At 32.1% G+C, this 22,585-nt stretch overlaps 1 protein-coding gene across 1 annotated transcript in view; it reads right to left on the bottom strand.

Moving 5' to 3' along the window:
* LOC148281529 (uncharacterized) overlaps positions 1-22,585 on the bottom strand; it is a 48,946-nt gene that overhangs the window by 15,789 nt on the left and 10,572 nt on the right. The window contains exons 5-12 of the mRNA XM_088226581.1: positions 16,070-16,205; positions 9,739-9,866; positions 9,538-9,668; positions 5,187-5,370; positions 3,329-3,407; positions 2,942-3,115; positions 1,448-1,629; positions 1,182-1,354 (exon numbers count right to left, since the gene is read on the bottom strand). Of these exons, the coding sequence (XP_088082707.1) occupies positions 1,182-1,354; positions 1,448-1,629; positions 2,942-3,115; positions 3,329-3,407; positions 5,187-5,370; positions 9,538-9,668; positions 9,739-9,866; positions 16,070-16,205 (1,187 nt within the window). The remainder of the gene's footprint in view (positions 1-1,181; positions 1,355-1,447; positions 1,630-2,941; positions 3,116-3,328; positions 3,408-5,186; positions 5,371-9,537; positions 9,669-9,738; positions 9,867-16,069; positions 16,206-22,585) is intronic.

A 22,585-nucleotide genomic window follows, 5' to 3' on the forward strand; every position in this document is an offset into this window, starting at 1 on the left:
GCAACCTCGCCGCAGCCAGATGCGGTCGCCTAAGCTACCTGCACTAGCACACACACCGCAGCTAGAAGCTCCCATCTCCAGATCGTGCGACACCCGCACCCCTCCTGCGCTGTGCTGCTCGAGAATCTGAGAGCCTAATAACGTTGCCTGCATTTTCGGGTAATATTCAGTTTAGTAGTCCGTAAATTTAAGAATCAAGTTAAGACCCAGGTTAAATTCTTGGCTGTTGGTTTTCTTTTTATCTTGTTTATCTTTCTTATGTTTTTTTTTACATTATACATGCAAATACAATCAAGTACTTTTTCATCATAAATTACAAGGCAATCATATTTCATTCTCACTGAATTCTTTTAATAAATAAAATAAACTAGAGAATGAATAACCCAACTATTACATTACGTTTCAAAGTTTGTTAAAGTTTAACATTGTTTTTAAAACTTTGTTTCATTGGGATCTCAGACATGGTAGCCATAACCACTGACATGATAAGGCAGACAAATTTGATTTGAAAATTCAAAATATTGTAGGAAGTGGACCAGCATGTGAACACAATCTAGTGTAGGCAAGCTCAATCCTAATATCCCCATGGGCCAGATTTTCCTAAAATCATTTAGTGATAGGCCACACAAGCCTTTAAAATGTACAAATTTAATGTAATATAATATCATAATGTGTCATTCTATTTGCCTACTAGAGTAATATGTATTCAAAGCTGGCACAAACAATGCTTATTTAGAAAACAGTAAATTTTACCTTAATATCAAAATCTCTTGCTCATTAGGCAGCCCTTTATCTACGTTTTATTCTTATTTTGAAAAATGGGAATCCGTGCTGTATAAGCTCCCGACGCCACTGCGACCTGTGTAGATCTGCTGTGACAGGTATCCGTAAAAAAAAAAATATTCTTTCAAGAGCCTGGCTACTGAGTGGTGAGCGAGTGTTCTCATATTGCTAAATTTCCACCTCCAAGCCCAGATTCTTAAGTATCGGGTAATTGGGTAGGGATCGAACGCTTTAACACCCACAGTGCCCGCTGAAGATGCGGCTTCTTTAGTGATAAAAAGGCATAATGTGTTTCACCATCTAAATTGCAAAAGCAACATCTAGCCCTTTTTCTACACATATATACAGAAGTAGGTACTAATCTTTTGGCTTGAAAAGAATATAATATTTAAATATACCTCGGTTGCAAATAGCACAGAATGCAGTCTTTGGGTTTTTCTGCTTTCCAGAATGTAAAGCCTGTATGTGTCTCTCAAGTTGTTCAGCTTTGATAAATCCCTTTGGGCACAAATCACACTGGTAAGGTTTTGTATCCATGTGGGACCACATATGCTTGTTTAGATGATCTTGCCTAAGGAAGGTTACAAATAAATTATAGGTAAATATGTTACGATGAATTTACATCAAAATATGTACCATTTTTACTTAGAAATATTTTACATACCGGTTAAAAGACTTGTCACAAGAGTTGCACTTAAATTTGTTAAGTGATTCATGAGATAGTTCATGCCTTTTGAGACGATTAAGGTTATTGAAAGTCTTGTCACACGCAACACAGCCGAAGAGAAAAGTCTCACCAGTATGCTTTGCTAAATGCACATTGAGGTTTATTTCTGATGTCAAAACCTGGAGAAAATAAATATTACTTATTTCTTGCAAGTGATTAAAATAGAAGCTGCACTTAAAAAGAAAGTCATATTACATCTAAGTATTTAAATTTTGGGGGCAATTTAAATCTTAGATAAATTGACGTTTGAAAAATAAAAAAATGTTAATCATCGGAAAAAACAGGGCTGCTAGAATTTCAAATCTGAAAATTTTAATGTTAAATAGGATTTGAAATATATGAAAATGAATTGATACCGCAAAAAATGAGTTTATAATCACAGGAATTTGAATTTGAACAACAAAAGTTTGCTGATAATTTATATTTATTTATTGGAATGAATTGATGTTAGTAAATATTTGTATTTAACCACTTATCGACTTTTAATGTCTACCGGTATCGAGACGTACCCGTCTCTTCGTCAGGACACTCACTACACCGACATACAAATACTAAAATAAACGTTCACCTTTACCATCACCAGTACACAAAGTATTTATGAAAAAATACAAAATGTGAATGTGTATTTTAGTATTTGCATGTTGGTGTAGTGAGTGTCCTGATGAAGAGACGGGTACGTCTCGAAACCGGTAGACATGAAAAGTTGGTAAGTGGTTAAATACAAATATTTACTAACATTAATTAAAATGTTTGACCATAAGTTAATGCTTTGAACATAAATAAAATTATAATGAAGTTTGTCATTTGTAGATTATGACCTGAAAAATATCATTTTTCAATCATGCTGCATGCGGGAAATGTTCTGTGGCCAGAGAGCATGTCTGCGCCATTACTTTGTGGCCGGAGCACACGCGTAATAGTTTTGAACAGAATACTTTCTCATTTTCTCAAGTTTTTTTTTTTTTTACTACGTTTGAATAATTTTTTGATAACCTGTATATACCACAATAATGTTGAGTGAAAAAAATGCACAGTTTTGTGATGTAGTCTTCATTTTATTAGTTTTCCAAGAAAGTACTAAATATTAACTATTATTCTACAAATGTTGTGCTTAAATAAAATAATATAGACGCTTTTCAGAGTGAAAAGCATGTAAATATACAGTTGATAAAGAAGCCAACCAAGAATTGCAATCCATCAGTTATTATGTTCCGTTTTTACGTGAAAATTACAATCGCAAAAAAAGGCTTTAAAATCAGTCAAATCAAAATATTCGGCAGTTGGGGTACATTTTGCGTTGGGGTTAAGTCAAGAATGTAGAGACAGTTGCAGTGTATAGGGCTCAATTTTCAAGACAGTTCTCGTTTGGATCGAGTTAAATTTATTTTTATTTGCTGTGGCCCCAGAGTGATAAACCATCACATAATTTACCTTGTCGCATAGTGTGCACGGGAATTGTCCAATTTCTTCAGAATTAGTGTCGAGCTTCAACTTCTTGCCTATCTTGCGTTTTCTCTTGGAGTCTATCTGTCTTTTCCTTCCGCGAGGCCCTTTTCTCTTCTTGAGTTGGAATGGCTGGTACTCTGAACAATCACTAGGTAGCTCCTGAAAATTATCATACACTGAGCATAAATTCATTACATTTACATTATAAGGAATGATAATAACACTTTTGCAGTAACAACTTAAGGAAGGAATGGTGGTAATTTTTTTGTTTACTTTTTCATCAGAAAAAATCATTTAGTAGGATACTAATATTAATGACAATAAATAAATTTATTAATATTTATAGTAAAAACAAATAATCTGGTTTTATACCTCATCATTTTCATCTAAAACATTGTTTTCCAATGCATCGGAGAAACTATTTGCATCATCGTTGTTTATTTGGTTTTCCCTGCAAGATAAGAAAAAAAACACAAATTTAATAACTTTGTTGACTTAAATATGTACAACAATACTCCTGTAAAATAGTTTTTACAGTGAGAAAATTGATCAAAAGTGATGAAATTAGAAAGCAGAAATATGTTATTTTAGAGATAATTCCCATGTCTTAGCTGAATGGCCTATTGATTTTACAGCACAACCCCCTTTTTACGTTTTTCAAGGGAGTAAGAAAAAAGTGTAAAACTGAGGAAAACGCTAAAGTGACGAAATTAAAAATGTACAGAAAAAATAGTAATTACATAAAAATAAAATTGATTTGCTACACTCTTGTGTACATATACTTCCAGAAAAATTGTAAAAAAGGTGATAAGTGGAAATTGTCAATCTTTTTTTACCTATTTTCAATGATTTCATTAAAAAACAAAAATTATATTTTTTCATACAATACTCGTATTATGTTATCTGTTTTTTTATTTGATTTAGAAACAGCATGTTAAAATTATTTCATGTGTAAATAAAAAAAATGACAATAGAATTTCTAATTTGCATAAAATAACATAAAATATTTTTTCCCCTAAATGTTGGGAAATTTTATTTATACGGTATCACTTTTTTTTCTATGGCATCACTAAAAACAACTGTCATAAAGATCGTGGCATAATTATTTCCACTTTTATGACAACTTTTTGAACCATCTTTTTTATAACTTTAAATGTTTCTATTGTTATGTTTTAAACATCGCAATTTAATGATATAAAAACTTTTTTGTTTATAAACATTTGTCAACTGCGTATCTTGATTTGTACAAGTCAATAAGACGTTTTTGTTCAAATGAAAACTAAGACTAACCCTAAAGGAAGACACTTAAACAAAAAGGTCAATTACACTGCACCTGCTTTGAATTTAGGTTAATACAATAATTTATCCTTTATTAGTGTTTTACCTGTTCTAATTCTTCATTTGCGTGGCACACGCGGTGGCACACGGGTCGCGGCATCATTATTATGACATAATTTTGGCTTTTTTGACACATCAAATGAATTTCGGAAATTTTTAAGCATAAAACCGGTGTGATGAAAAATGTAAAAAACGTTAATTAGGGGGAATATTTGTATGAGAATGTATGAAGAAAAATGGGTCCTGAACATTTCGGTGTAAAAAGCGGGAAAACGTAAAATCGAGAAACATAAAAACGAGGTTTTACTGTATATGTAGTTATTATTAGTGACCGACCGAAACAAAATTTTCAGGTAAAACAAAATTTTGGCTTCTGTTCTAGTTTCGGCCGAAACTGAAAGTGAAACTTGTTTAAATACGTTTAAAGTCACTTCAACACTTTCAAAGATAGGCTTTTTTATTGTTAAACCTTATGAATTCATTAAAATATGTGTTCAATAAAATAAACGGCATAAATTTAATGTGACACCAACACTCACCGGCCGGAAGCCAAAACTAACTAAAGGTCACAGGTCACGTGGCTGAGTCACGAGCTATTAGATGCACCCGTATACAGCCAAACGTAATCCAACATATCCCGACCGCTGGTTTCAGCCGAGTCGAAACTGTTTCTGACAATTTTTGGCCAAAATCAAATCTGCGTCTGAAATTCATTTTATTGGCCAAAACCGAAAATTCGATCAGTCACTAGTAGATATACTATGCAAATGAGGATGTTGCAAACAAATAAAAATATGTACATAATTAATTTACATACATATAATATTAAATTATCTAAAAATGTGCTTCCCAACTTTATTGGAAAGAATAGAATCAAAATAAAATTTCGTACCTTTCCGCTTCTTCAAGCAATTCTTCTAAGGGTTCTTCTTTTATGACACTAATTGGTTCATCTATGCAGTTGGATACATTAGATACTGTAGAATTAGTTTTGTTTGCCAAATTGTTGTTAGATGGTTTAGAATTTTCTGGCAATTTTATTAAAACATCATCATTACTTTTAGGTACAGATATTGCTAAAAGTTAAAATAAAAGTTAGTATAAATACAAAAAGCTTGTTATTATTATTATTAATAATAATACACTAACAGCTATTAAGCTGATGCGTGTATATCAGATGTACATGATTATTAAACATTATAAATTGATGTGTGCATCTAGTTAACATGAACTGAACTAGCACCAATCACTTTCTCGGGAAGGCCATTCCATTTCTCCACAACTCGGTTTGTCGGGAAGTTCTTCCTGTGGTCGGATGAGGAGGTAGTGTTTAATTTCAATGAATGACCTATGAGATGGCGGTTTTCATTCATAGTGAACATTAATTTCAATTTGGGTACATTACATTGCTCAGTTAAGATTTTGAAGGTCTCAATCAAGTCACCACGTTGCCTCCGCTCTTCCGGTAAACTGAACCCGAGCTCCCTTAAGCGGTCCTCATTTGATTTATTTCTTAGAGAAACTACCATTTTAGTTGCTCTTTACTGGACTTTCTCCAACAACTGTCTTTTTTAAAATAGGGACTTCAGATTTGGTAGGCGTACCCAAGGAGTGGACGAACATATGTTTTATAAATTCTGAGGAACAAATCTTGGATGATGTGAGCGAATGTTTTCCTTATTAAGTATAAGAGGGAATTTGTGTGCGTTTGTTTGACAATTTCGATAATATGTGATTCCTATTTAAGATCACAAGTAATCACAACTCCGAGATCTTTTTGTGACGTTACTGCTTGCACTTGATTTCCATCTACGGTATATATTATTTTCGGATTTCTAGGGCCTGTGTAGGACGGTGCATTTTTCAGGGTTTAGCGTTAAGAGCCATTCTTTTGTCATATCTCTTTAGAAGGATAGCTGGAATCTCATCTGGCCCCATAGAGGAAGTATCCTTAAAGAATTTTTGTACCTGAAGGATTATTTCTGGCGTAAATTCAATATTTTCTATTAAGTTTTGCACTCTCTGTGATAGTATTATTGTTCTATAGGACACATTTTTTTAATTTTTAAATCTTTTATTTATTTATTTCTATTTATTTATTTACATATGCATTATCGGATTTATTCAGTTGATATATTTTCCAAAGCATTCTTTTTTCTCGAACCATAGTCAGTATTTGTTTACTAATTCAAGGTTTATTTTTTATTTTTCTTGATACTAATATACACAGTGGGATATGACTTTCAATGGCTTTTTTAATAGTAATCTCCTTTTGTATAGTCCCGACGAGATGATTTCATCACTGTTGTCGTGATAGACTCCAGGCAGAACTGAGTTTTTGCTATCAGTATTAAGTGGTCACTTTTTCTTATATTGAGATGATATTCTAAATTTGTGCATAAGTTTTCATCATTGCTCATAATGAAATCGAGGAGTGATTCCTGGTCATTTCGTTTGCGTGTAATGTTATTTACAATTTGATAAAAATTAGAATTTGTATACATTTCAATAAATTTTTCATGTAGAGCATTATATCCATGGAGTTTCCTCAATGGCCACTTTATGTCTGGCAAATTAAAATACCCTATTATTAAGGTAGTTCCTTTATTAGTAGAATTTTGAATGGTGTTAAATAGTTCAATGTCAGATTCCTCTAGTGAGTAGTGGGTGGGGCGATATCTGGCGGCTAATAAGAATAGAAATTTTCCATACTGAATATCCAACCATAGTGCTTCTACACTTTCCTTATTATTTGCAGGGTTTAGTTTTGATAATATAGGTGTGTTTTGATGACTAGTGGATATATGGATGGCTACACCGCCCCATTTCTTGTCACCGAGTCTATCGTGTCTGAATAATGTGTATCCAGTTATAGTAACAACACTGTCACTTATTTTGGGTTTTAAGTAAGTTTCAGTTATAAGAATAAACATTGGTTTATGTTTTGGAATTTCCAATGGCAGCAAATCAAATTTAGCAGTTAGTGAAGCCAGATTTGTATAGAAGACAGTCAGTTCGGTGAATTTAGGAATTACAAGTTTTTTTTTTAATTTAACAATTTGATGGCAGTTGTTTCAATATTTTATAGTTATATCTGTCTCCCCATTTCCTATTCTTTCTATTAATTCCTCTCTTAGTTTTTTTAACTGATCGCATTGGTAGATGGTCAAAATCAGATTTAACTGACGCTGTTGGGGGTAGTTTAGCTTTATTTCTCAGGATGTTCCACGCTTTTTCCTTAGTTTTCATAACTACTTTAATCGGACGAGGCCTGGTAGCATCTAATTGTGGTTTTCCGAGTCGAATGACCAATGCTGGCTTTTCAGTGTCTGGTACAGTAGAAAAGATTTTTTGGACTTTGTCCATATCTTGCTTTATTCTTTTATCTATTCCTGCTTCTGAGGATTCAGGAATACCGAACAGTATTACATTTTTGCTCCTTTTCTTCCATTCACCGAGTTCTTCTGAAACCAAATCCAGGTTGGGCAGCTTAGATTGTTCCTTTTTGAGCTCAGCTACTTGGCATTGGAGTTGGCTAACTAGATTCCTCAATGCGGGAAGCTGTCTCACACCGAGTTCGCAGTCGGGGCACAGATATTTGAGAGTGGATGACTGCAGGGTTGCATTATGTAAGGCTGAGATGTCGACGACTGTGCACCATGCATTGTTTTAGCACACATTCAGGATTTAAGAGTTAACTAAAATACATTTTTGTATCCCTCTTCATTAATTCTGCAAATGAACAAGTCGTGCATTCAAACCATCATAATATTATTTAAACGCATCACAACTTTTCTATTTGAAGCATTTATGGACGGAAATGTATTTTAAGTTGTTAACTGGAAAATTCTGTTTATTATAAAAGATTATATCTTATTAACTACATCAATTTTCAGTTATACATTACTAACTCATCATCAGGACTTTTACTAACTTAGAATCGCTCGCGTCACTGTTTATATTATAAACTAATTATCTGATATCCTAAGCCCACAATTTTAATCAACGGATGTAGAAATTTTACATATTAATAAATGTGGTCTTTACATATTAATAATCTTGAAAAGTTTGAAATATCTAAAGCATTAACCAAAGTCTTTTCATTGTAAATAATTAATCAAAATTAACTTCAAGCCGTCTACTAAAAGTATTCCCATTATGATTCATATAAACATATTTCTCTCTTGCCTTGTAAGTTTTGATGATGGGGTAGTAACATCTAAACTGGTCGACATATAGCTAAAAGAAAGGAGCGGTTTATATAAATGTATAAAATTATGCAAAAAATATTTTACTGTATACACTTTAGCTACAGTACAGGCAATATAAGCAGGTACTTTTGACAGCTTACAATAGTGTTGTGGCAGTCTATTTACTTTCAATTTTCGATATCGATTTTTAATTTTGAATAATTTTCCATCAGATGGTGTGAATAGACACGGATTTTCATATTTACGACTAAATAGCTTGATACTTACTAAAAATAAAACGGTTACAGTAAAAAAAAATACACAAAAGCACTTTCCTTATTTGTTTAATTTGATCATTCAACAGGAATATATAATTCAAGATATCAAGAAAAGGTTATAATATGCCGCCCACAATAATTATGGGATGACAAAGATAGTAACATAAAAAGATTTATACAATTATAATAAAAGTAATAATTGTTTCATTTACATTAACTCGGAAGTGTCATTTTTGACATATTGAATTGTAGTATGGATCACACAACAATAATTGCCAGTGAAATAGTGATTTTTGACGATATTTTTGGCATAACATGATGAAAACCTAACTCGTATTATGCCCCTGGTTACCATAAATAAGAATAATTAAATACATTTTTCTATAATAAAAATATTTTATTTTATGTCTTTAATCTCATTCATACACATTACTATCACTCTCCGCTGAACTGTAGAGTCTGCTGTCATCCCCCACATTAATTATAATTTCGCTATCTAAAACACAATCTATTCTTACATCTCTGGGCAGAGCGAGAAAACTAGAGCTGAAGTTACTATTTTGCGAACATACATATTCGTTTAAAGTGACCATCACGCATAATAGTAGGTATATTTTGTTTTAGTTGAACTATTTTTAATTGGCGCATAGATAAGGTTGATGTTAAAATTATCGTCAATTAAATTTCATTAATCTTATTGCGAACAAGAACTGTAAAAAAAATTAGGGTAAAATAGCGATAGATCAAACCTAGAAATCTAAAAAATATAACATACCCGTCTCAGTTTTATGAATCTCATTATTGTGTAGACAGAGTGCTTCGGATGTAGTAAAACTTTTGTTACAAATTAAACAGAAATGAGATTTTTTCTTGCAAGACAATACATGGTTTTGGTAATTCTCATATCTGAAAGAAAACTTGCACTTAAAAATCTTTAAATAATCATATCCTTCAAATGCATATTTGTTTGACTTACTTATTGTAGCCAGTATCACAATTAACACAGTTATAATTGTTATTTTTTCCATGTAAAAGCATCATATGTTTCCGGAGATGGTGAAGTTTTTTGCAGGGAAACTTACATATGAGGCAAGTAGACACATCCTGAAACAAAAATAAGAAAAAGAATTAAAATAAAATAAGAAACAACTTTAAATACAAGTAGTTTAGTTTTTAAGGCAATAATTGTTTCACTGCATTTCTATTGAAGGGCTTTTTGATAGAATCTTTTCAGAGACAAGACAAAAAACTTACTCAAAGGTTTTTTTTCTATCCTGAAAAATCACTAAATTTGACAAATGGGATTCTATCAAAAAGCCCTTCAATTATTGTTCCAGTATTCTCTTTCTAAGCGATTAAAATCCATGGTGTGTCCGGAAAGTAATGTCTGAGTCGATTACAAAGAAGTTATTGAACTTTTTATTACAACACATAAAAATTATTCAAAATAGGCTCCTCCTGCGTTGATGCATATGCTCCAGTAATTTTTCAATACAAGCTTCTTGGATCCCTTTGAAAGTCTCAAAATGCTTTCCTTTCATGGGTCCTTTCAGGCGTGGAATAAAAAAAAGTCAGGGGGAGCCAAGTCCGGACTGTAGGGGGGCTGGGGAATCATTGGAACCCCTGCTTTGGCCAAGTAGTTGGTGACGAGGAAGGCGCTGTGGGCCGGCGCGTGTTGGCAACAAGTTATCAAACAGAAGGGCGCATATTTGACTTGAATGGATGATTGTAACACTTTTTATGAAGTGCGTGCCGCTCGCGGGCTTGTACTCCAGCGTAACTTATATGAACATGTTCCGATACAAGTCAGCACGGGTTACTGTGTTTCAAATGAATTAAAATTTGCTGTGCAAGTGTTTTATAGCAATATAAAAAAAATTTGGCCCTACGCATTAAAAAATAATCAAGTTAAAAAATAAGGGGCACCCTTATATACATAAATATGAAAAAGCAAAAAAGAAAACATTTTTAAACATAGAGAAAAGTTTAAGAATTATATTGAGAGAAAAAAAAAATCAGACTTGTTTTATAACTATCAAGTCCAGATCCAAATATATCAGCCTTATCCTCACACTGATTACCATATCTGTGGAGCCTAGGGATAAGCGAGTGCATGTAATAGTTGGTCCTAGAACTTTCAGAACAAAAAGGAGATCCGTGGCAGGTATCTAGACCAGGAACTCGGAAACACACCAACTTCAGTAAATCTGGACAGTAATTTGAACAGTTTCCGCGGCAGTCTTGCTAAGTTAGATGCAAAACTTAATCGCCATCTTTTGCTCTACCGAGCGCTGCATTTTGACTTCTGTACAAGGTCCCAAAACAACTTCCGCCAAGACGCCTGTCCTCACTTTCCGGATGGCCGGAGAGGACTGAGAGACCCAGATTCGTTAGCTGACATCCCCACTACCATTCCCAAACGGTCCTATCCCAAACAGCTATCTTATGAGAGGAGTGAATATTTCAGACTACCAAAACAAGAATCAAGGTAACTCAAAACAATCAGTGCCATAAATAACTAAAGTTTATAGTGATAGTTTTTAATTTTTCATAATTTAATATGTAATGTTTTTCAATTAAAATTATTGTTAATGTAGGTTAAGTGTAAATAATCGATGTAATTTATAAGAACTTGCTGACGAGTTGTATGTATGTAACTCAGCAGGACTTTAATTTAAGACTATTTTGTAAATATTTTTGAAAAATAAATTTAAAAAAACATTTAACGAGTTGCCAAAAGAGATTGTGGATGCTGGGATGCACAACATTTCCTGGGGTGGTGATGATTTTTGATAGAAACAAACATCCATAGGTAGTCAGAAAGCGTCTGAATAAATATTTACATGTTTTTAAAAAACCATTTTCGTTTTTTATTAGTAAAGGAATAACTAGTTCTAAAAATTAGTTATGTACAACTATCTAAATAAATACATTATATGTTACACTTTTTTTTTTATTGGCTCATTTAGAAACTATTTAACATACTAGCACAATATTCACAAACATACACAAAACAAGACATTGCTAGGCCAGAGACACACTCTAAATCAATTATGAATTTAAAAAAATCAAAACTAAAGGTATTAATATAGTTATTATAAAATTTCCTGTTTAGAATTTTGACCAATTCTTTGTTTAGTTTTCTGAATGAACAAATCAAAGCAGAATTGCATTGAAAAAGTCTAGATCCTGTCTCAAGCCCACAATGGACTCAATGGAAGCATTGGCGCACAAGCTACCGTTTGTGCTGTGACAGTGTGTCATTTTATCTCAACCTTCGAATTGGAATACCGAATGTCACTTCAAGATTGTTAGTGAAAATTCTCCGCGGAAGTTCATTGTACAGTATTGTGCGAACTAATGGAATAAAACACCTTATAAACGTTTACTATGAATATCTCGAGTTACATATGCAACCATAAAATATTTTTTGATAAATGGGATATATGAGGATATTAGAAGCAAACTTAGAAATCTCCACCAAAAAAGGAAAATTAGTTATTGATGCCAAAATAAATTATACATAAAAACCTACCTACCTAAATAATAGCGTAATTCGAAACCGTCTCTAAATCTTGCAAAAACAGATTTCAATTATACTACTTGACACCGCAAACTTAACATTCTCCATTGAGTTGGTGAAGCATAATTAGAAATCTCTCAAAGTTTTTTGCAAATATCTCAGTTTCAATGGAGATTTCTAAGTTTGCTTCAAATGCTCGTATAACAGCCAAAACACATTTTGGCATGCTTTATTGATGATTTTATTTTATTTTGTCGTCCCAAAACCCCACCTGCATTACAGCTTCTATTTATTTATTTAAATCTTAAAGTAGGGCACACATATACATATTGTTATGTGTGTTCTAATAATAACATTGCAAATATATTTAATTTATAAATTGTTTATTACATATGTCTTGACCATTATTTTAAATTTTGATATGTTTTTTTCTTCATAAATATTTTTTTCCATTTCGTAATACTTTTTAATTGCTTTAAATAAAATTGAATTTTGTGACTTTGCCTTTTTCCTAAATGGAAGTCTAATTTTGTTCTTTTCTCTAGTATTGTGATCGTGTTCATGCTGGTTCCGATCAATTTTTTTCCAAAATTCTGTTTTTTTATTAGAGTTTATAATTTTATGAACAAATATCATTGTATTGTAAATTATTCTTTGTTTATATGATAATAATTTCATTTCATTTACCATCGACTTTACCCTCGTGTATCTGTTTTTTTCAAAGGCTTTATTTTGTAATACAGTTAGTTTATCTATGTTTTCTTTGTTTGATAAAAATAAAATGCTACTACAGTAGTTAACGTGTGGTTCAATAATTGCTTTGTAAATAGTTTTGCAAGAGTCCTTATCAATAAATCTTCTGATCCTTCCCAAAATTGATATTTTTTTTGCAATCTTATTTATTACCATCTTAGCGTTTTGGTGGAATGTAAGTTTTGAATCCAACATTACACCTAAATATTTAATTTCAGTGACTTCATTAAGTTTTTCATTTTCTATTACAATTGATGGTGTAATTTCTATTCTTTTGTTTCCTATATTCATATATTTAGTTTTGTTAACATTTAATTTTATTTTATTAATTTTTAGCCACAGTGATAAACTATTAAGATCATGATTTAGTCTGTCCATAATTGTTTTATAATTTTCTCCCGATATTTTATATTTTATTTTTTTTGCACCACAACAGGCCAGGAGGCCCAATTACAGTGGTGAATTACATCACAGAACACCCAGGCTTGAGAAAATACACATTTTAATTTTTGTGTTCTCACCGGGAATCGAACCCGGAACCTTTCGTGTGCGAGTCAAGCGTCTTGACCACTACACCACGGAGGCCGCCAATTATATATATATTATATATATTAAGGCATCGTCTGCAAAGAGTCTTATTTTTGAATATTTTAATGTTTCGACAATATCATTTATGTATATAATAAACAAAACCGGTCCGAGAACCGATCCTTGTGGTACTCCCAATGAAATTTTGAGGGGCTCGGAAATTTCATCATTCACCTTCGTTATTTGGTATCTATCGCCAAGGTACTCTTCAAACCATTTTATAGTTTTTCCTTTTATTCCTATTTTTTTCAATTTTTTAATAATTATTTCTCGGTCTATTGTTTCGAAGGCTCTTTTAAAATCTAAAAAAACTGCAATTACGAACATGTTCTTATCGGTTTCCTCTTTCCAATCTTCTAAAACCAAGTTAATAGCCATTTCACAAGATTGATTGGTTTGAAATCCACATTGTTCTTTGCATAATACTTCCCATTGTTCCAAAAAATTAACTAACTCATTCTTTACAATATATTCCAATAATTGTTCATATTTTGGAAGGGTGTTTATGGGCCTGTATTCTTCACACTTCACTGAATTTTTTATTTTTGCTATTGGAATGACACATGATGTTTTCCATGATTTCGGGAAGACTCCATGCAATAACGATTCATTTATAATATCCAGTAAGTAATTTCCTATGATGGGTAGTCTTTTCCAATAATTTAATTGTAATTCCATCTGGACTAGGTTTTGATTTAATTGTTTTAATTATTGCGTAAAGATCTTTTTGTGTTAATTTTTTTGATGTTAATTTGGTTTCCTGTTCTTCATCTAAGTCAAAATTATAATTTATATGTTCTATATTCTCATTTATCTCTTCCACGCTTCTTATAAAATATTTGTTAAATTTATTAGATATATTAGATCCCTCTATTCCATTAGGAAATTGTATGTTTTCATTTATTTGTTTTTCTTTACTTTTTAACAATGATTTAATTGTATTCCACATTTTTTTTGGATTCTCCTTTTCAGCTTCAATTTTTGTTTTAAAGTATTCATTTTTTCTCTTTTTTAATTCAATTAAGGATTTGTTTCTTTGCGATTTAAATTTATTCCAGTCTTCATTATTTTAAGTTATTTTTGCTATTTTATATAGTCTGTCCCTTTCTATTATCTTTATCTTGGTGGTGCAGTCCAATTTTCGTATTCTAGATTTACAAAATGCCTACAAATTTTCTATTGGGTTAAGGTCAGGTGAATTTCCAGGCCAGTCGTAAAGAGTTATGTTTTTATCAATGCACCATTTAAGCATATGAAATGCAGCTTCACTATTAGGACAAGATTTATTCAGTTCTGTAGTTAAGTGCTGCGCCAAAAGAGCTTTATATTTCAGGATATTCATCATTCCTTGTATTGGTATCAAAGATCCAGTCCTTGAATACGAAAATCAGCCCCAGAACATTGTCTTTACAGGATGTTTCACTGTTCGGTCAATAGTGGCTGCTAAATCTTGTTGAAGTTCATAACTTGTTTTTCTGGTATTTAACTTACTATTTCTGATCAAAGATATTTCATCTAGACAATAGTTTTACCTTTTCACCCACTCTAGATTCAACTGACCTTGGTTCTCTTTTCTGCTTTTTCTTCTTGCTGACTACTTCCTGATTCACAAAACATTCATTTGAAATCTCGTTCTGAGTCATTGAGGTGTGTGCACCTAAGGTTATATGTTTTTTTTGTTGTTTTTTCTCAGCATGATATCTATAGTGAAAACCAACTATAAAACACTGTTTAATGTGCAAGTAACTCCAAAATCAGTCTTTCATTGAGAAAATGTAAAAAAAAAAAAAAAAAAAACAACTGATGAGCCACTGACAAATGCCAATATGAGCTTTCAAAGAATCAACGAACTATAACTTATGATTTTGGTACTTAACAATAGCCAAATTGACATAATTGTGTTGCCGTACCTAAAAAAAACATTATTACATTAATTCGCACAGTACTGTAGTTTATTGGAATAAAATATTAAATTATTATACTGATGTTCCAAATTTGTAGATGAAAGGAAAAATTTTATATTAAAAACCAACAAATAATCATATATTTCCAGATTAAAATTTTTTAAACATCTTGGTAATAAATATAAAAATGACAAATACAACATATCCTGTGTTTATTATTAAACCTGAACTAATTACTTTTCCCATTTGTCTCTCAATAATCTGCACCGAAAGATATGTATGTTTTCAATGATTTGTACAATTTTCTTAACATTTAATTATAATGCATTGGAAGCCTGGGCCTAAACGGTACCTAAACAAACTGTAAAATGATCCCTCAAAAACAGCCAATGACAGGTCATGAGCTCTGAATGTGTCTGAACTACCATACTCTCTAAATTATTGACTTATTCCTGTCTGAATTTATAACTACTATAAATTAAAAACTAACTAAAAAGTTATTAATATTAAATTCATATTGGGTAAAATAAAACACTTACCGGAGAGGTTTCTTTGGAAATATTATGAATACTCTCCAAATGCTTTTGGTGTTGTTCTCGATTAATATACATCTTTCCACATTCTTCGCACGGTATAATTTCATTAGAATTATGCCTTTTCATGTGCATGGATAGACTAGAATATGAAAATTACAAACATTATTAACACAAACACAACACAGTTCCAAAGGGAGCTACTTTACAACATGGCCTTGTTACTGTGAGGAAGTTAGGTGTTTATTTTATTACGGGGAAATTTTTACTTTCCCCTCTTTAATATTTACTTAAGACATCATTCTTACCTCCTTAGTTGTTCTACAAAATCTACAAACTACTACTTTTTAAATGGGCGTTTAACTAATTTGTGAATACAACAATGTTTTGAGTATGTCCAAATGTTTGCAGATAGGCTGGATTTCCTCCCTAGGGAATTATTTAGTGCTAAATTTGTTGCAACAGAGAGGGAAACATTTTTGAGAAGGTTTCTTTTACAACAAATTTAGCTCTAAATAACTGCCTAGGGAATAAATCCAGTCTGTCTGTAAACATTTGAACATACTCAAAACATTGTTGAATAACTAACTGGTATAAAAATAAGTACAAAAATTGGGAAATTGTTTTTAGGCGTTGCCTAGTATGTGAATTGGTTCAGCCGGATGAATCTCACCCGCATGATTAAGGTTTCAGATTTTTTACTTCACAAAAGTTGACAGATGGAAGAGTTGAGGAAATGTGGATGTTTACAACAAACATAGCCAGAATGGTGAATGTTACGTGAATGTAAAGTAGCCACTTAAACCAGCCTATGACATGTCATAAGCCCTGTAAATGCCTAGACTTCTAAAATTTTATAATTCTAAATATTTTCCCTCTCTTTTGCAATAAATTTAGCTCTAATTTGTAAATAACTTATATAAAACTCATTAAAAATATAGTCATATAATAACTGGCTGTATCTGAATCGAATGAAACACAATGGAAGGACAGTGTTCATTTTGACACTGAAAACAATATTATTTACTTCTCAGGACCAGTTCTCGTGGTGAATTTGCTATAGTTATTCCAAAACAATGCTGTCTTAGGATATAATCCTATTGATTGGAAATGTAACCAGTTCTCATAGTTAAGTTATTATAGTTATTCCAAAACAATGGTGTCTTGGGATGTAATCCTATTAATGACTGAATCATTTCTATTCAAATCAATGACCACCCTATAATAGAATAAACAGCACTGGATGACATAAAAACCCTGGAGTTGGTAGAGAAACAAAGGTTCATGAAAGCCTCTAATGCTAATAATGACGACCTACAAACCATCAACAGAGATGTTCAAAGAGAATGCGGGAAAAATGAGTATCATAGAAATATATGCTCAGAAATAGAGAGACATACAGAGAGAAATTAAAGATTTATATAACACAAGATAAAATTCATTACTCGCCAATTTAAACCAAAAACATTAGCAATCAGAATAAAAATGAATGTTCAGAATAAATAATAAAAAATTGTTATCAATTTACTGGAACCAGTCCATCCACAAATTATTGGACAGATATTGGTGAATGCGAACCAGTCTTACTTAAATCAAAGATAAAAGCAGCAACATATTACCTTAAACCTTGAAGAGGCTCTCGGTCTGCATGTAATTCTCATAGAAATCATTACAAAAATAAGAGACTAATGTGTAGAATATGTTTTACACAATATGCAGCCAAATCTGGAAGACAGGTAAATGGCTAAAGAATTTGTTTTTTTACGTTTGTTTTTGTAACACTGCAAAAAAAGTCTACAAGTGTTCAAACTATAGACTCAATAATTTATTTTTCATGGAAGCAAAATAACTCTCCATATTTTAAATGAACAATAGCTGAAGAGCAAGCGGGATTTGTCAGAGGAAAAAGTACTCGAGATCAAATCCTTAATAGACAGGTTATCGAAATAGTAAGAGAATTCAACTCACTGCTATGCATACTGACGTTATGTAGACTTCAAGAAGGCGTTTGACTTGGTGAAATGGGAAAAATTACATTATTTTTTTACAATTACAAAACATATGAGTGCTGGTAGGTACTAGATAAATATGCAATTTATTCAATTTAGTGTGCGAATAAAGAGATGTTGATAATGGTTATTTAAATACGACATTAAATTGCGTTTTTTAATTATTTTACAAATTCTAACAAACTATTCATAAAAAAACAGCATGATATTGATGCTGGTTTGAATTGTGTAATAAGATACCCTTTAAGGGTAATGCTCTGCCTAAAGTAGGTTATGTAATTCATAGTCCATATGTGTGACGTCACGACCTAAAGAAAAAGGTCTGCAGTTGTCGGTTCACCAGCATGTAGATAAGGGTGCAACCTAGGAAAATATTAAGACCAGCGATCAAGGTCCCTATTTATGGTATCATATTTTTATGTAACTGTCCGAATACTTGTATATGTCTTACTCTATGTGCCACTCTATGTAAATAAATTTATCTTTTATAAACTGATCAAATATTTTTTTAGTACATAGACTAGCCACATCCTTTTCAGCCAAGTCAAGCATCCGGGAGATGTCCACGCCAGCACCAGAATAGAACTGCGACCTGAGATTGTCTCACTGCTCTGCTTGTCCGTTCATAGGTAAGTTAGGTGCCCTATGGACCACTAAGAAACGTGCTTGTATCCATCCACTGAGGAACGATTCTAGTATCCTTTCAAGTTTTATAAAATTATAAAACTATAATAGCGCGATTTTTAAAAAACATAATTTTAAAATGGCAAAATTGTATGATTTCCTAATTTTACGTGTGTTTTAATTGACTACAGCCCTAAGTCTACAAAAATAAAAGCCTCGAAACCCTAATTTTTCATGTATATATTAGTGTACGCCACAGAAACCTAAACCTTGAGAGCAAGAGAACGAAGGCAAATAGACATGTAGAATGTTGCGGATACCATAGATTATAATCCATATGTTTCAATAATCCGAGAATTGGGTATTGAACAGAGTCATGTTCTCGGGGACTTCGGCCACGTTACGAGGCGAAGAGATAACATGGAAAAATTGGTGGTACAAGAATGAATAGAGGGAACTCGATCTTACGGAAGAAGTCCTACAAGATGAACAAACTTGGTGACAAAAGAAAATAATACCTCTCTTCAGAAGGCCTTCAGAAGCACTGGAGTGGTATTCTGAATCTTCTCTACCCCCTTGAGTAAAAGTAAAAGAAATAAATTGGTGGAAATTATAAGGAATTTAAGGAAATAGTCTGATTGGGATCCATAAAAAGCGAATGTTGTTTGTAAACATTAAAAAAAACAACAACATCCATCTATTTTTTTTGTATGTGCATTCTCGACGAATGCAACCCTGGTGAGCGAATAAAAAAACATTTACGCTCGTAAGTTTTTTGTCTACTTAGTAAATTGGAGATTTCTTCTAGAGCTATAAATTTTCTCATGGCAAAGATGTACATTTCGCGGAAAACCAAACGTAAATCGGTCCAGTAGTTATTCAGTCCATCGAGGACACACATACAAACATTGCCTTTTATATATATATAGACCATAGAATTAAGAATAGTCCAGAAGGAGCATAGAATCATCATATTTGAATACATCGGACTGTGTCCAAAAATCCCCCCACTTTCACCGCGCGCATGCGTGAAGTCGCCTCGTAATGTTGCCAGATTGCGAAAAATAAAATCATAACACAAATGTAAGATAATTTTTTTTTTAAGTTCCCTAAAATTTTATTGTGCACGCGGATACATTGATTGACACAACAGAGTAGATAAGTAAAGGGTCATTTAATAAGAGTAATTGAATTAATGAACTTTGAACTTAAAATATGTAACATATTTTATTTTACCTAAAGTGGATACTTTTATGTCATGTTAAATAATATTTGATGAAAAGTAGAGTAAAAAATTTGACTACCCTGGCAACACTAACAAAATGTCGATTTTGTTTTCTTTGACAATCTGACATATGGAAAAATAATTCAATTTTTAAGTAATACATGTGCTACTTACACATGCATTTACTACTTCCATATGAAATGTGATCGCATCCTGTTTCTTTTTGATCCCAGCAGTATTTCTACACTTTAAAACGACTCAACGCAGCATAGTTGAATTCAAATCGGGAGTTGCGTACTGAGCGACGTCTACAAAGAAACAAATGGGCCAAAACGTAAAAATACCCGTTTAAGAGTAGTTTAGTAGCCTTCTGTTTGATGCGGTTTCTGAACTATTCTTAATTCTTTGATATAAACATAGACAAACTCCCGATTTAAATTCAATAGGGTATTTTCAGGTTTTTTTTTATTTTGCAAAAAAATAGAAAAAAAAATTACGATGGTAACTGTACAGTTTTTTTTTATCTCCACGCGTTAATTTTTCAGAGCAGTTTAAAAACGTATACTTTGAATTGGCGCCAAAACGAACATTCGGATGCCGTATGGGCTTGTGACGTCACGCGTTACGAATTTGACTGACCATTCAAACAAATTCATACGAATTTGTATAGCCTTCGTGTTGTTTTTGTTGTAATCGGTTGTTTTACACTGTTTTAACTAATTAACGCGCATAAAATGTCTTTAGTTATAAATACAAGTACTGTTTAGTTCCGATGTGCACAAACACTACGGTGAAGACGCCAAATAAAGCTTTTTTGACCATTCCTAGTACCTAATGAAAAAATGCAGAAAAAATGGTTGAACGCATTTGAACGTTATGAAACGAGATGTTAAAAAAAACAAACTACTATTCTTTTTTCCGTAGGTCTTGTTCAGTACAAAATACTATATTTTATGATGTAGACTGTAGACTATAAAGATTTACTAACAGTAGGTACTGAAATTAGCACTTATAAAGCTTGACAGGTACTACAATAGTTTATTCTTTGAACGTTATTGTTTATATTTGTATTATATTTCTGTACTTATGTTACTTAGTTTAATTTGTGGAACTGTTGGTTTTCTATATGAATAAAACATAAAATTACTAACAAAAATTGCTGTATGAAAACCTACCTTATTTATTTGTGAAATTTATTTCATTTACAAAATGGCAACTGACCTTGAGATGCTGGACAGTCTTCACATTTGCAGGAATCTATTATTTCCTAGACTTCATCGCAAATCAACGTCACCGAGTACGATTTGGTTCTAACTTTATGTTCTACTGGGGTGACTCGACCTTTTACCATTCAAATATCACCCGTCCGTTTTACTTGAATGTAATCTATGGCATTGTCTCCGTAATTTACCCTAGCTGATATATTAATAAGTAAATCACATTTAATAAAAGAAGGCATTAACACGCACTCGAGCAACAGAGATATTTACAAGCAATGGTATTTTATGGATTATGTTGTGTCAAAGTCACGTTACTTCCCTTTTGCATTAAATGTACGCGAAACAATATATTTATAATACATGCAAATAATACAACTATTTAAATGAATACATTCTGGAAGCAAACATTATATATTTGCTTACCTTACGGCCTTTACATTTCTACACTCGGAACTTAAAAAGTTTGTATTGGATGAGAAAAAAATACCCATCATGATTATATCTATTTTGGGCAAGTTATCGGATTTTCCTTGTAAAAAACCAATTTCAGTCATAATGCTATGGATGTTTATAAATGAAAACAAAAAAAAAAAAAACAAAGGAAAATAAGAAATTTAACTATAAAAAACAAATAAAAAGCCACAAGCCGCCCGCGTCGGAGTATCTCAGTATAGGATTTGAGTGAACGTAGGATATATAAGTCCCGCGTGACGTCATCAACCCTTTTAGCCAGTTACGGGCCGTTTTATTTCTATCAAACTTTAAATAGGAAATTATAAATGAAAACATTCGTTTCAGATTTTGATAGTAATATGGTTCCAATAGTAAAAATATTCTTTAAATACTGAATGCATTAAAAATCATATCCCCAGTTTTTGAAAATACCCTATTATGCCGTGTTGTGTCGTTTGCAAGTGTCAAAATACTGCTATGATTAAAAGGGAATAAGGTAGGATCACATTTCATGTGTAAGGATCAAATCCACAAGTAATATAATTTAAGAATTCAATTATTTTACCATCTGTCAGATTGTTAAATAAAAGTACGTGGACATTTTGTTAGTATTGCCAGGGTAGTCGAATTTTTGTACCCGGTTTTCTATTAATAAGCGCAAGTGTAATATTAAACAGTTTTAATTTACGTGATTATTAAATGGTTTTTTTTTTTACATTCGCCTAATAAAAGTACCTGTTTTTTTTATAGTCCAGTCAAAAAAATATTTTTTGTTGTAAAATATAACATAACACAAAATTATATTATATTTGTGTGCATTGTTCACAGTCTGGCAACATTACGGGGCCACTTCACGCATGCGCGCAGCGGGATGTCGGGTAGAGGAAGGACTATTGAAAACAGTACGATGTATACAAACTTGGTTCGATGTTTGTAATTCTTTTATCTATATATGTAATACAGATAAAAGAATTACAAACATATAAATATG

This window comes from Micrasema longulum, unplaced genomic scaffold (genome assembly GCF_059751315.1).
Source record: "Micrasema longulum isolate JH-2025_06_02 unplaced genomic scaffold, ASM5975131v1 h1tg000443l, whole genome shotgun sequence".
In the NCBI taxonomy this organism is placed as follows: Eukaryota; Metazoa; Arthropoda; class Insecta; order Trichoptera; family Brachycentridae; genus Micrasema; species Micrasema longulum.